General features: G+C 44.5%; 1 protein-coding gene across 1 annotated transcript; it reads right to left on the bottom strand.

Annotated features, from left to right (window-relative positions):
* Positions 1-206: 206 nt before the first annotated feature.
* Positions 207-11,581, bottom strand: synpo (synaptopodin). Its single transcript, XM_079167461.1, has 3 exons — positions 11,186-11,581; positions 4,752-6,826; positions 207-2,844 (listed from the first exon to the last, which is right to left on the bottom strand). Exons 1-3 carry the CDS (start codon positions 11,352-11,354, stop codon positions 1,633-1,635), a joined length of 3,456 nt encoding a protein of 1,151 aa, XP_079023587.1. The 5' UTR covers positions 11,355-11,581; the 3' UTR covers positions 207-1,632.
* Between the last annotated feature and the right edge of the window lie 455 nt (positions 11,582-12,036).

Here is a 12,036-nt window from a genome sequence, read left to right as displayed (position 1 = left end):
AAGTAAATATTTAGAAATGGGCTGATGCTTTTGACCTTCATGTCAGGGGGGGGGGGGGGGGGTTCAGGACTGGGCAAGAATCGAAGAATCGAAATGGTGTGAAAAGGAAGCCAGTTGTGGTTTGGAGTCAGCAGTCGGGTTTACAGCTATAATTGCCACCGTCATGTAAACATATTGAATCACGCAAGAATGTTCTCATCGTTGTTTATTTGCTTGTTATATTTTTGAATGACACGTTTCAGCAAATCAAGTTTTTAAACAATGCCAATTCAGCCGTTAAAATGGAATGAACATAAGTGCAAATCAAGTATAAAAAGAAACTTCAGAAGTCAAAGAGAATGTATTTAAAAGAGATACGTATGTATTTAAAATACAATCCATTGCTCTTGTCCTTTTCTCACAAACACTTAGATCAATATGTTACAACATACAACATACTTCTAACTTTCTTTTTAACAACGTTTTGTTGTACCTTTTCTGACATACGCATTTGCTCCTGGACCTCATCCAACCAAGCCACTTTAGTACAGGCACAAAATATGCTCATTTGTTTCTCATGAAGGACATTACAGGCGGAAAACTAAGGCATACAAACGTCGATCTCCAATATGAATATTACAATCAATATTTCATTACATTTGCACGTTGACAGTTAATATTTGTCCTTTGAATTGTTCTCCAGCAATGTTTAAACCCTTTGAAATCTCCTCCTGAATCATGGAAACAGTGTTTTGATTGAACAGGTGCGTTAATGCCTCACCGCCGAACCTCCACTTAACTAATCATCTCTTCATCCTCTCGTCATTCTGTCTGTACAGCTCACATTCATTTCAGCAAATGCAGTACATAAAGCAACATATAACATACATAGCAAACGCTGTTTATTGTTTTTGATTATTGCACTGATATAATTATGCACATGATTTATTTCCAATTGATTAAAATGGATAATAAACTGTGGTGAATACTGTGACCCTGTATGATATTGTGAATAGCATGTGTCCCACCTACCACTGTGTTTTTGTCATGGAAAAATGATGGAAACTCATTATGTACTGTATCGTTAGATTTGATCCTTTACTAATGCAATGAGAATGCCGTACTGTACAGTCCAATGAGCTACATATTTACACATTACTCATTCAATATGTCCTTTTCTATACCCTACTTTTAAAGTCTCTTCCCATTTTGACTTGCATCAGACCAGCAAACATAATTATTATTCATTGATAACATTAAAAACTGATAAAACACCATTTAACTTGAACAATGGCTATGTATGTATGTTTGTTGTGCAGGTGTAGAAAGTATAACATAACTGAAGTAAATTCAATTAACTTTGGTTACTGCATTTTTTGTCTTTTTGGTATTAAGAAAGCGTACAAGCCACAGCAACTGCGTTATGTAAAAGCTTGTTCTTGTCAGTCCTTACTATGAATGTGAGTCATATAAAATACTATTACTCCCTTGATACAACATTTATCATTGTCCAGGATCAGTTTTCAAAGTTACAGAAAGGCATCTTCTCTTAGTCTGATGAAATGCCATCAGAAACTCTTTAACTTGTTGATCCAATGCCCCAGAAGTCCATGAAAACTGAAATCATGCTGTGATGGCCTTCTTGTCACGCCCTCACAGGTCAGTGGAGACGGTGCTTCTCTTCACCCTCAGGCTACCGCCCCAGCCGCGGGGACAGGTGTTGTAGGAGTGCAAGCCAGGCGATCGGAGGCCCGAGTCTTCCGACTCAACAGAGGCATCAGAGTCGGTGAGGGAGCGAGTGTTGTAGAGCCTCACAGGGGAGCAGATCCTCTGCGTGGGGGTTGGAGGAGGGCTGGTGAATGTAGGGGACTGGGCACCAAATGCCCGCGACTGGAAGGGGCTGATGGGTGGTTTGTGACAGTCGTAGCCATGGTGGGAATTTCCCAGAGGTGAGATGGGGAGGCTGTGACCGCTCAGTGCTCCAGGGGAGGGGCTGTTTTTACGTTTGGCTGCATTGATGATGTTCTTAGCCAGGAGGCGGTGGTTGGCTTTAGAGTCTGGGTTATTAACAATGGGGGACATGCAGCGACTGTCTTTGGGTGGGGGAACGGGAGAGGTGGCAGAGGATGTGTACAGAGGTTTAGTGGCCTGGAAGGATAAACTGGTCTGAGAGAGTGCAGGGGACTGGGAACGAGAGCCCCAAGGAGGAGAGACAGGAGATGTGGCTGTAGATATTTGGGTTGGTCTGGAAGTAGGAACAAAGGAAATGGTGGAAGACTGGGTATTTTGGCTCACCATAGGGGACTGGCATCTTGATCCCCAAGGAGGAGAGCGTGGAGATGTGGCTGTAGATGGTTGGGAGGGTCTGGATGCGGACATGGAGGTGACAGTGGAGGACTGGGTAAGATGGCTTACCATTGGGGACTGGCATCTTGAACCCCAAGGAGGAGAAAGAGGGGAAGTAGTCGTAGACGTTTGGGATGGTCTGAAACCAGGATTGGAGGAGATGCTGGAGGACTGGGTATTCTGGCTCACCATCGGGGATTGACATCTTGAACCCCAAGGAGGAGAGCGTGGAGAGGTGGCTGTAGATGTTTGATAGGGTCTGGATGTTGTAGTGGAGGTAACCGTGGATAACTGGATATTCTGACCGGCCATAGGGGATTGGCATCTTGTACCCCTGGGAGAGGATACAGGGGAAGTAACTGAACGGCTAAAGATGGTGGTGGAGGGCCGATTAGTTTGGAGGCTGGGAGTCCAGGTCCCAGCGACGGGGCCCTCTGGGCTGCTGAAACGTCTGGTGAGGCTGGGCGTCCTGGTTGGCGTGGGAGTCTCACTTTCAACTGGGAAGGACTCTTTTGGTGTCTGTTGACAAATAATGTATTTTAGACTCTTGGAAACAGACATTTAAAATACAGCTTGGAAAATAGAAATGTTAGTATGATGTATAATAAATAAATGTCCTCATTATGTTAATTCTAAGGTTTTGATTTTCCAATGACAAGATGTTTTGTCCTGCATAAAAATACAGAAGACCAACATTTTACAGTGAAAAAGACGCTAACCCTATTCAATAGGACACATTTTAATTATACTCAGTGAATTTGTTTTAACATAGTATCTATGTGTTACGTCTAAGCCCGGGTGGAATTTAGGTCATCTCTGTGTATTCCCTTCTTCTTCAATTAGCCTGGCTGCCAGCACACATAGGCTCGGTTTTTAGTGTCTCTCTCAGGTTACTGTCATCTGGCCGTCCTGAGGTGGCTAACCTTTACGGGGATATGAAGTTACTCGACTAAAGCAAGAGCAGCATTCCATCTTATGCATATAATAATTAAGAGAAAACTATCTCCACTGGTGATAATAATAGTCTTTGGCGTTACAGACTGAACTGCTAGGCTCAGTGACCTGAGAATTTATGGTCTTTTAAGATTAATGTTACAGGTCACATTTCAAAAGTTCAGGGCATCCGTGAAAGCATAAAGGTCAAGGGTCAAACCGACCAACAAGAACAAGGGGCAGGTCTTAACACGAGCGCACATAACTAAAATTCTTGTTGAAGTGTGAAATATGTTGCTATGGCAAGCTGAAATAACTATTTAAATGTAAATGTTTACTATGTTTCAAAATAGATCTGTCAAATTATCTATTAAACGGAGGCATTTATTAGTGTGTTGAGGTGATTGCAGTGATTGAAAGAAAGGCAGGAAAGTGAAATAACAAACACTAAACAGTTAAACTAATAGTCAAAAGATGCCAGTGAAGTCAGAAAATGAGAAAAAGGAGGAAGATGTCACAGCAGAGAGTTAGCATAAAGTTTTAATCAGAGAAGGAAAGACTCTATCACACAAAAAAAATCAATCATCACAGACAGGAAAACAGCAGAAGAGAGTAGTGAATCAAAGTTCATGAAATTCAACAAACATAAACCCTGCAGTCTAAAACAACAGTGATTTATGATGTCCTGTGAAAAAATACCTCTGGAATTACTGCTTTAAGTCACGAAAAGAATACATATGTAGGTCCGTGAAGCAAATTAGTATGCAGCCTGTAGTTTGAAACATCAAAGAATCTAAGTACACAACGTATATTTATGTAGAAAACGCTGGAAAGCCGAGTAAATTACCCTGAAGACATAAAGACATAAAAGGAGTTCTGTTGCTGCAACTTTCATGTCAGTGAGCAGCATTAAATTGCAAATCATAGATCATAAAGCAGATGTCAGACCATCTGTTAAAGTGCTTTGTGGAGCAGCATCCCCTGGTGCCCACAGAATTGGGAGACAAAGTGGAAAAAGTGTGAGGTTGTTTCTCATCATATTTTAAAACTTACCGAAAATGGATGTATTTTAGGGCTAACGTGCTTAGCGGCTTTGGGTATGGAATTTATCTGATTACATCAAGGCACATTTTTATTTGAACTAAGAGTAATTATTGCTGCTTATTTGTTTCCTACTGTAGAAAAAATATAATTATAGATTCACTGAAGAATTAAGGTGTAATCACTTAGATAATTTTGTTAGGAACAGACAAGGTCTCGCCCTTACTGCGATTATTATTGCGTTTCTTACACAATCAATTGCTTTCTGACACGCATACAAACATTCCACACCATTTCATACCTACAATACAAGAGATAGTACTAGAAGAAGGCACGAGTTGAGCAAAAGAGTGCAGAAACCTGTCAAATGTAGCCCTACTAAAAACGTTTAGTTTTCCAACCATCAGATTTAAACACATTTTCTAATAATGGTACAGAGAGGGTCTCCACACCTGTGGCACAATCCCTGCCTTCTTGGCAGAAAACGTGGGCCTTGGCGCCTGGAGCCCTGACCGAGGAGAGGACACTCGCTCCGGAGAAAACGCCGCCATAGAAGAGCTGATCCTCGGCTCCCCATAGGCTGGATCTGGCCGATATTCTGCTCCTCCTCTTGTAGGGCTGAGAGGCAGCTGTGGAGACATACACTGGGCACTGAAGTGAGAAGGAGGGTTATTAGGAAAGGAAGCCTTTCTAGAGAAAGACTGGGAAGACATCAGGTTCTTGGACTGTGGTGCTCCTCTGGGTAGGGTACTAATGGGGTCCTTGACTGGGTTAAGGATGAAGAGGGAAGAGGAAATCTGGTAGGGCCGGTGCCTGGACAGTTCCATCTCTATCTTGGAGCAACCATTTTCCAAAGGCGGGGGCTCTGGAATTGGCTCTGGTGCTGCAGCTTTTTGCCTCGGTTTTTGCTTGACTGCTTGTTGGGCCTTCAGGTTTTCGGAAAGCTGAGCATTCATGTCAGAGTTTTTAGCAATGGCCTTGACCCTGCCGGGCATGTTTGATTGGAACACCCAAGACGGTGGCAGAGACATCGTGGGAGAAGGAGACCTAATTTGTCCTGCACTTTGCTTCTCAACGACGAATTTCTCCATCCTGGACTGACGCTTGACATACAGCTCAGCCCCCTTTCCTGATACATTGGTGAGGGTCTGCTCTGGCCTGTGCTCTGCCCTTGGACGGGTCCTGGAGGTCTTGAGGCAGGAAGCCCACTCTGGAGCTCTTGCCTCTTCGGCCCTCTCCTCTTCCCTGGCGAGGAAGTTGGAGGCCTCTGCCCCCAGCGCCAGCAACTCTTCCTCAGATGCTGGCTCAGGCACAGATCTATGTCCATGTTTCTTCCTGTCATCCACCCCTTGCACCAGAGAGAGCAGCTCAGGGTTCGGAGTTAACACTGTCTTCTCTTTGAATGTGAACATTGACTTCCTATTTCCCCTTTTAGCAGCACCCTCCTCAAGTATTCCTGATTTGATTTGTGTTATCGGCTTCCTCTCTCCAGCAGGCTGAGGAACGAAGGTGGAGGGATTTGGGACTGGGGGAGGGCCATAATGGGGCATAGGTGGATACTGAGTCACAGAAGACACAGGGAACTGGGGTGGTTTATTAAAGGAAGGAGACATAAGGGGAGACATCGGAGGTGGACTGGAGTAGTATGTCTGCGGAGGTTGGTTTGTAAAGGCCGGTAGAGGAGGTGTGGGATATGAAGGAGGCGGAGGTGGAGGTGAAAACGCCAATGGTTGAGGGGCAGAGAAAGTAGGGAGTGGAGGAGTGGCATAGGAAGGAGGAGGGGGAATTTCCATGACAGGGCTGACCGCCTCTGGGGACTGCACTGTCAGCGGCGAGAAAAAGGGCCTGGCAGTTCGATTGACGATGGTGCTTGTCTGCTTTGATGTGGCCACAGACACCCTCTCAGTTCCAGAGGTACTCTGGCAGCCATTATGAAGCTTTCCGGGGGGAGCTGGCCCTGTGTGACCCCCATGTGTGTCTGCCTCCCCTTCATCATGTCCCATCAGAACTGGATCAGTATGATTACTTCCAGGGGGAATCTCATCCTTGACTTTGTCCTCATGAATTGTATCTCTTGCCTCTTCCTCTTCTTCCTGCTCCTCCTTGACAGGGAGGAAATGTCTCTCTTGGATAACAATGTCCTCCATGTCGTCTCCCTTGTGGAAATCCTTACCTGGTTCCTCCATGATATCACCTACTGAATGTACCCTCCCAGGTGGTGACAAGAGGGGCTTGGTAGCGCTATTCTTAAAGTTCAGGTCTCTATCCTTTTCCTCAGTGCTCCTCTCTGCCCATGTTAGTTTGTTAGATGAAGGGTCTGTTTTCACATGCTCAGCTCTGTCCCCCCCCGACCCCTCTCCACAGCTTTCGAGCGTGAAGGCGCTGACCCTCTGTTTGCGCCGGTTGAAGAGCTGCACGCCTCTGGAGCTGGAGTTGGAAGGGACGGTGAGCTGAGCAGCGATGATGTGACTTCTGACACGAGCCTCCTTCAGCTCCTTCTCCGACAAACTGGCGCTCCTGGTCAGATCTGGAGTGAAAGAGACAGTGAATAGCCTGATCAATGAGAGACAACACACATGGAATTCTGTCTTTTTTTTCTTCAAAAGAGAGATGTTTGATTAATGATAAAAGGGACCCTACATTTGGGAGACTTAACAATGTGCTGCATGTACTGTTCCGTGTTCAAACAAAGACAACTCCCTCAACATCTAATTAAAACTCACCAAACCGCTTTCATGTACAAATAGAGAGATCCAGCAAGGACACATTTTTAACAAGTCTGAGATTAAATATTCTCTTTAAACACCCACATAATTGTTTCTGCACCATATGGTTTTGATTGCTCTTTACAGTCCTTTTGATTACAACCAATCCAGCGAGAGAAATACGGCTTTGTGGACACTTGACTCAGCAGAGTGGAGCTGTAGACAAAGAACAGACGTGGGCAAAGGAAACATTTTAATAAGCCTGTTGACTAAAGTTAATAAAAAGATCTAGGTCAACGTGTCCCTCAGTACTGAAGACGTTGTTGTCAATCATGTCTTACACTGATGTTGCAGGTTTGCCGATTGCCTTGAAAACATATAGCTATGTTCAAATTGACAGTTTGTTTTTGAAGCTTAAGAGCTCCAGCAGGCAGCGGAGCTATTTCCTCTGCCATCTGCAGTAGTCCCTCCCTGAGCATTCCTCCACCGCTGAGAAAACTCCCTGCCTGAGCTTCCAACATGCCTTTGGTTTCTCTCTGTAGTTAATTTGTGCAATACTGCTGCACAAACCCTTAATAGACCATTTTTACAATCTACGGCTCCCAAAAATGACATCTTTCGACTGCTGTCTACAAACACACTATACAATCAAGTGTTCCCGTCTTAAATATAGTGACTACATCACGCTTCAAAGCTCACCAGAGGAAAATCAAAGCTGCATTTCAGAATAAAAACCTTCAGTTATAGATTCTCTGATGGACATTTTAAAGGAAAATAAATGGTGTTGGTGACACCAGTTATTCGTCTAATTTATGCAACTCTGACTGCTGGGAGATATTCAACGTCTCACTGTCACAGCCATAGACTCTCTCTTCATTTAATAAAGTGACGGATCCAGACAGCTACATTATTTGATCTAATCATGTGCCAATCACAATAATTATGCGTGAATCAATCACTGAAGCGATCATATATAGAGCAAATTCTGTGTGCAGTTTTTCCTGGCAAAGAGAATGAAGCTAACATGATCCGTCCCCCAGCAAAAAGGAATAATATGCGTCTGTCATTGATTTTACAGACTTTCAGTCTGGCCTCACAGTAATTGAATTAACCCTTTGTCGGTAACCCATGAGTTCCATTTACATGAACCCATCTAAAGTTCAATAGCGTATACGTTTATTATATTTTAATTTAATATACAAAGAGGAACTATAGGGGCAGTTTGGATGATAAACATTTGCAGTGCATTTAGATGCAAAAAACGACACCCTTTGATGTTGACGGTGGTTATGTCTGCAAGGCCATACATCAATGTCAGCATAAACTATGGTAAATCCCTCAATTTGACACTGACAGATGAAAAGAGAACGTGACACTATTAGAGGGAGATATATCAGCCACCTTACGTATTTGTGTCAGCAATATAATAAGGATAAAAGCGTGATCACACAACCTTTTAAACAAGCGGTCCTCTCACAGCTATTGGCATGAGCATAAATCACCTTCCTTTATAGACTGCAGCAGAGAACCTATACCACACAGGTACTTACTGTATACTCAGCGCCTTTTATCATGGGGATACCACCACAGTTCCCATTTTTTATTAGCTATTTCACTTTTTATAATCCCGGGGCTACCTGGATACACCAGAGTCAGAGCAGTGAGGCTTGAAATGAACTGTCCCCTCACTGTAAACATCTACCTCTGGTGGGAGCCAGACTGGTCATCGATAGTAGTGCATTGCAGGTGATTTAAATCATGAAAAAAAGTAAAAGTGGAGTTTTTGTTTCATGATGTACAGTGAATTACAATGATAGTAATGTGTAAACAAACGTTGGTTATTATCTGATTAAATGACACCAACCACTTTCCAGTAATATGTAAACTAATAAATATGTTAATATTAAACCAATACACGGAGATACATCTGATGTTCTTTTTAATTTACATCATATATTACAGATGTCATAAGGAGCAGATTACACAGAAAGGCTCAAAATCTCAAAGGACTTCGGTTATAAGTTTTTGATTTATGAGGGGGAAAAAATCCCCTAAAGTTTATGGACGGTAGCCGAAGCCTTCCGTTACAAAAACAACACGCTGCTCCTCACTAGTCATATTGCTTCACAAGGCAGCCAATCACAAGTTGTTCCTCAGGTTGCTGTAAAACATCCCGAAGTTAACCGAAAGTTTCATTTATCTGTCTGGATCCAATTTAGTGCCTGATCCCTTACCTTCTTCATGTTCAAATTCAGAGCTCCGCTGTTTTCTTGTACTTCCACAAGAGTTTTCATTTGAACTGCGTCTGATAGCTTCACACCCCCTTTTCTGTAGCGAGACACGGGGTCGGATTTCTCTTCCTCCGCGCTCCGGCGCACAGACGGGCAGACAGGGAGGGAGGTGGTCCGTGTAGCTGGAGGCTGTGCTGTCTGTCATTCAGCCTCCAGCTCTGTTTCACTTTTTCAAATCCCCCCCCCCTCCCTCCTCCAGGGTTTCCTACTAATTATAAAAACAGAGACATGCCTCTGAGAAAAGAGCTCAGGGCTTCTCTTGCGAAGGTATTGATGTTCTAGCAGTTGCACATAGACTCCACTTTGTTTTGACAGTTCTGGAGAAGTATCCAATCAATGGCGAGCATTGAGCGGCTTATCTCTGTCTAATGTCCTGTGATGGCAGGGAAGTGTCTGACCCTTGTTGCAGTCTTTGAAGTGGAAAGGGATACCAGCGATAAAAAGTGTGTCTATGGATTAGATCACTGAGATCCAGCACCTGACCTCTGCTGCCCTCCATGTCTGTCTGGATACCGCCATGTAAGTGTGTCTTTATCGTGCACTCTCTCCCCAACCGAGTGCCTGCCCTCCCTGAACCCCCTCTAAGCTCCAACCTGCAAGGGCAACATAGGAATTTCCTGTGTTGTAGCAGAGACAAAACTCAGCCCTCGGCAATGATGCAAGAGCCTCCGCATCTCTCTGCCCCCCCCCCCCCCCCCCTTCCCCTCCACATCTTCTCCTATAACTCATCCCTCTGCTCTCTGTCCCAGCCCCTCATCCCTGCGTGGGTGAGAGCAGACGGCAAACTGCCCCCACAGCCGGAGGATTTAAATCAGGGGGCCAACTCTGCATTTGTGTATCAAAGGTCAGATTACCCTGTCGGATGTTATCTTTTTCCGGGCGATGGCTGTGGGGTGAGTGGGATGACAGCACCGGCCCCCGTGGTTGATATGTGAAGCGGTATGGAAAGACGAGGATTAACAGGGGTCCTGGGATCTTCCCCGACTGAATGTGACTTAGGCTCTTAGTGGATCCCGTGGGTGGAATAAAAGACCAAGCTCTACTGCTTATACTATTACTTCTGTGTGTTATGGAAAGTCTCTGCAGAGGTGTAGTCCACTATTAACTGTGCCTTTGTGTTGCTTTTGGTGGTCTGTGCTCCATTTGAGGAAACTAATTAGTGAGTAATGAGTGATGGGAACAGTGTTGGAGGTGCAGAGGCTATAGATCTCTATCGGGGACAGTTATCTGATTGCCATGGCCATCCTGTTAAACTTCCTCACAGCACAATGTATTTGTACTGTCTTTGAAAACTGCACCTGACAGACGTGTCACAGCACAGAGGTAATTATCCAGCTAAGTGTTTTTTCAGTGTTTATACCATTTTTCCATTTAACAACAGAATGTTGTTGGTGCTATAGAGCGTGAGCTCGTCTTTTTTCTTACTTGCTGGGGGTTGACAGCTGTGAAAGTGAAAAGAAAGGTCTGAAGAAGTTTCCGAACAGCTTTTGCTACACGTTAGCCCGTGACTGTCAGTGGCTGTGTTGTATATTCAGACCGGCTTTTAGCAATGATGCATGATTGCATTTCCATTGCTGGGGCTGGGGCAGCTTGTATTTGCAAGGCATGGAAACAGATGTTTCACAGAGAGCTTCACTGTGTCAAGTTGCACTGAGGAGGCAGGGCTGCCTTTTGTTTCTCTATTTGCTATCTACTCCCCTCAGTTATAGGTCTTCTGATATGATGATACGGTTAAAGCCTCACATTACGGCAGCGCTACAAACAACCCACTGCAAACGTACTTGCAACTACATTTCTGTGTTATGAAGTAACAGGGAAACGATACCCTTTCTTGCTGCTGCTCAGGCTCCCCAAATAAGGACAGCAAATGTCAGATAAACAAACACTTACTTGTTTTCCGGCTCATCTGTTCTTTGTTGAATCCTGCCGTCTCCCATGATGCATCGCACTCTGTCCCAGGAGTGTGCGTGTTGTCGGTTGCCTGGAGAGGTTTTCTCAGTCCTCCTGGACTCCAGCTCACTCCCCTCCTGATAGACGTATGTCCCTTCTCCATTTCCATCGCCACTCAAAGTAAAATGCTTCTGCTTGCAGCGGAAACAAAAGCCCTCGACAGGGGGATGTGTGAGCGTTTCGTTCCAGTCAGCTCAATCTTCTCTCCTGATAAGAGGAAACTGGCGGTGCAGTTGGAAGATGGAAGTTTAAGTCCTCAACTGGCAGGCAGTAAATATGTTTGGAAATACAAGAAAACGGACAAAAAGGGACTAGGAAAGGAGTAGCTCAGCTTTCCAAGTTGCTGCTTCCGGTCGTGGCTCCCCTTTCAGCAATAATCCTTCCACATGTTATCCTGTAGTCAGCCAGAATTTGACGGAAAAAGTGTGCTCTTACTTTGGTCTTCATGAAGTATTATTCTCGAACTAACAGGACCTCCCAGGAGGGTCAAGCTCAGAGGTGCCTTGGACGAGTTCCCATGGACAACTGCCACGAAAATTGCACAAGTTTGTTGTGCTCTGTTGGAATTCTGGCAAACAGGGCTGAGAAACAGTCCAGTCTTCTCTATTTGCATTTCTCTAATACTCCTTCTTCTTCTTTCCCAGACGTTGCTCTTCCTCCTCTGCTATTTTGGTCACCACCAAAACATGCTTTTCGTCTGCGTCCCAATCTCCAGCTCGCAGATTATTTTTCTTTCGGAGAAAAGGATCTGCCCTTTATCTTGGAGTTCATAACTCCACAGTGACGTGAAG

Source organism: Pholis gunnellus, assembly GCF_910591455.1.
Source record: "Pholis gunnellus genome assembly, chromosome: 10".
Taxonomy (NCBI): domain Eukaryota; kingdom Metazoa; phylum Chordata; class Actinopteri; order Perciformes; family Pholidae; genus Pholis; species Pholis gunnellus.
This window is presented reverse-complemented; position numbering and strand designations above follow the sequence as displayed.

Coding starts and splice junctions, on each gene's coding strand:
- synpo (XM_079167461.1), bottom strand. CDS start 11,354: ATGGAAATGGAGAAGGGACATACGTCTATCAGGAGGGGAGTGAGCTGG. Junction 6,827..11,185: donor ACAGATGAGCCGGAAAACAA/GTAAGTGTTTGT, acceptor CTTTCACTCCAG/ATCTGACCAGGAGCGCCAGT. Junction 2,845..4,751: donor AGGCAGGGATTGTGCCACAG/GTGTGGAGACCC, acceptor ATTTGTCAACAG/ACACCAAAAGAGTCCTTCCC.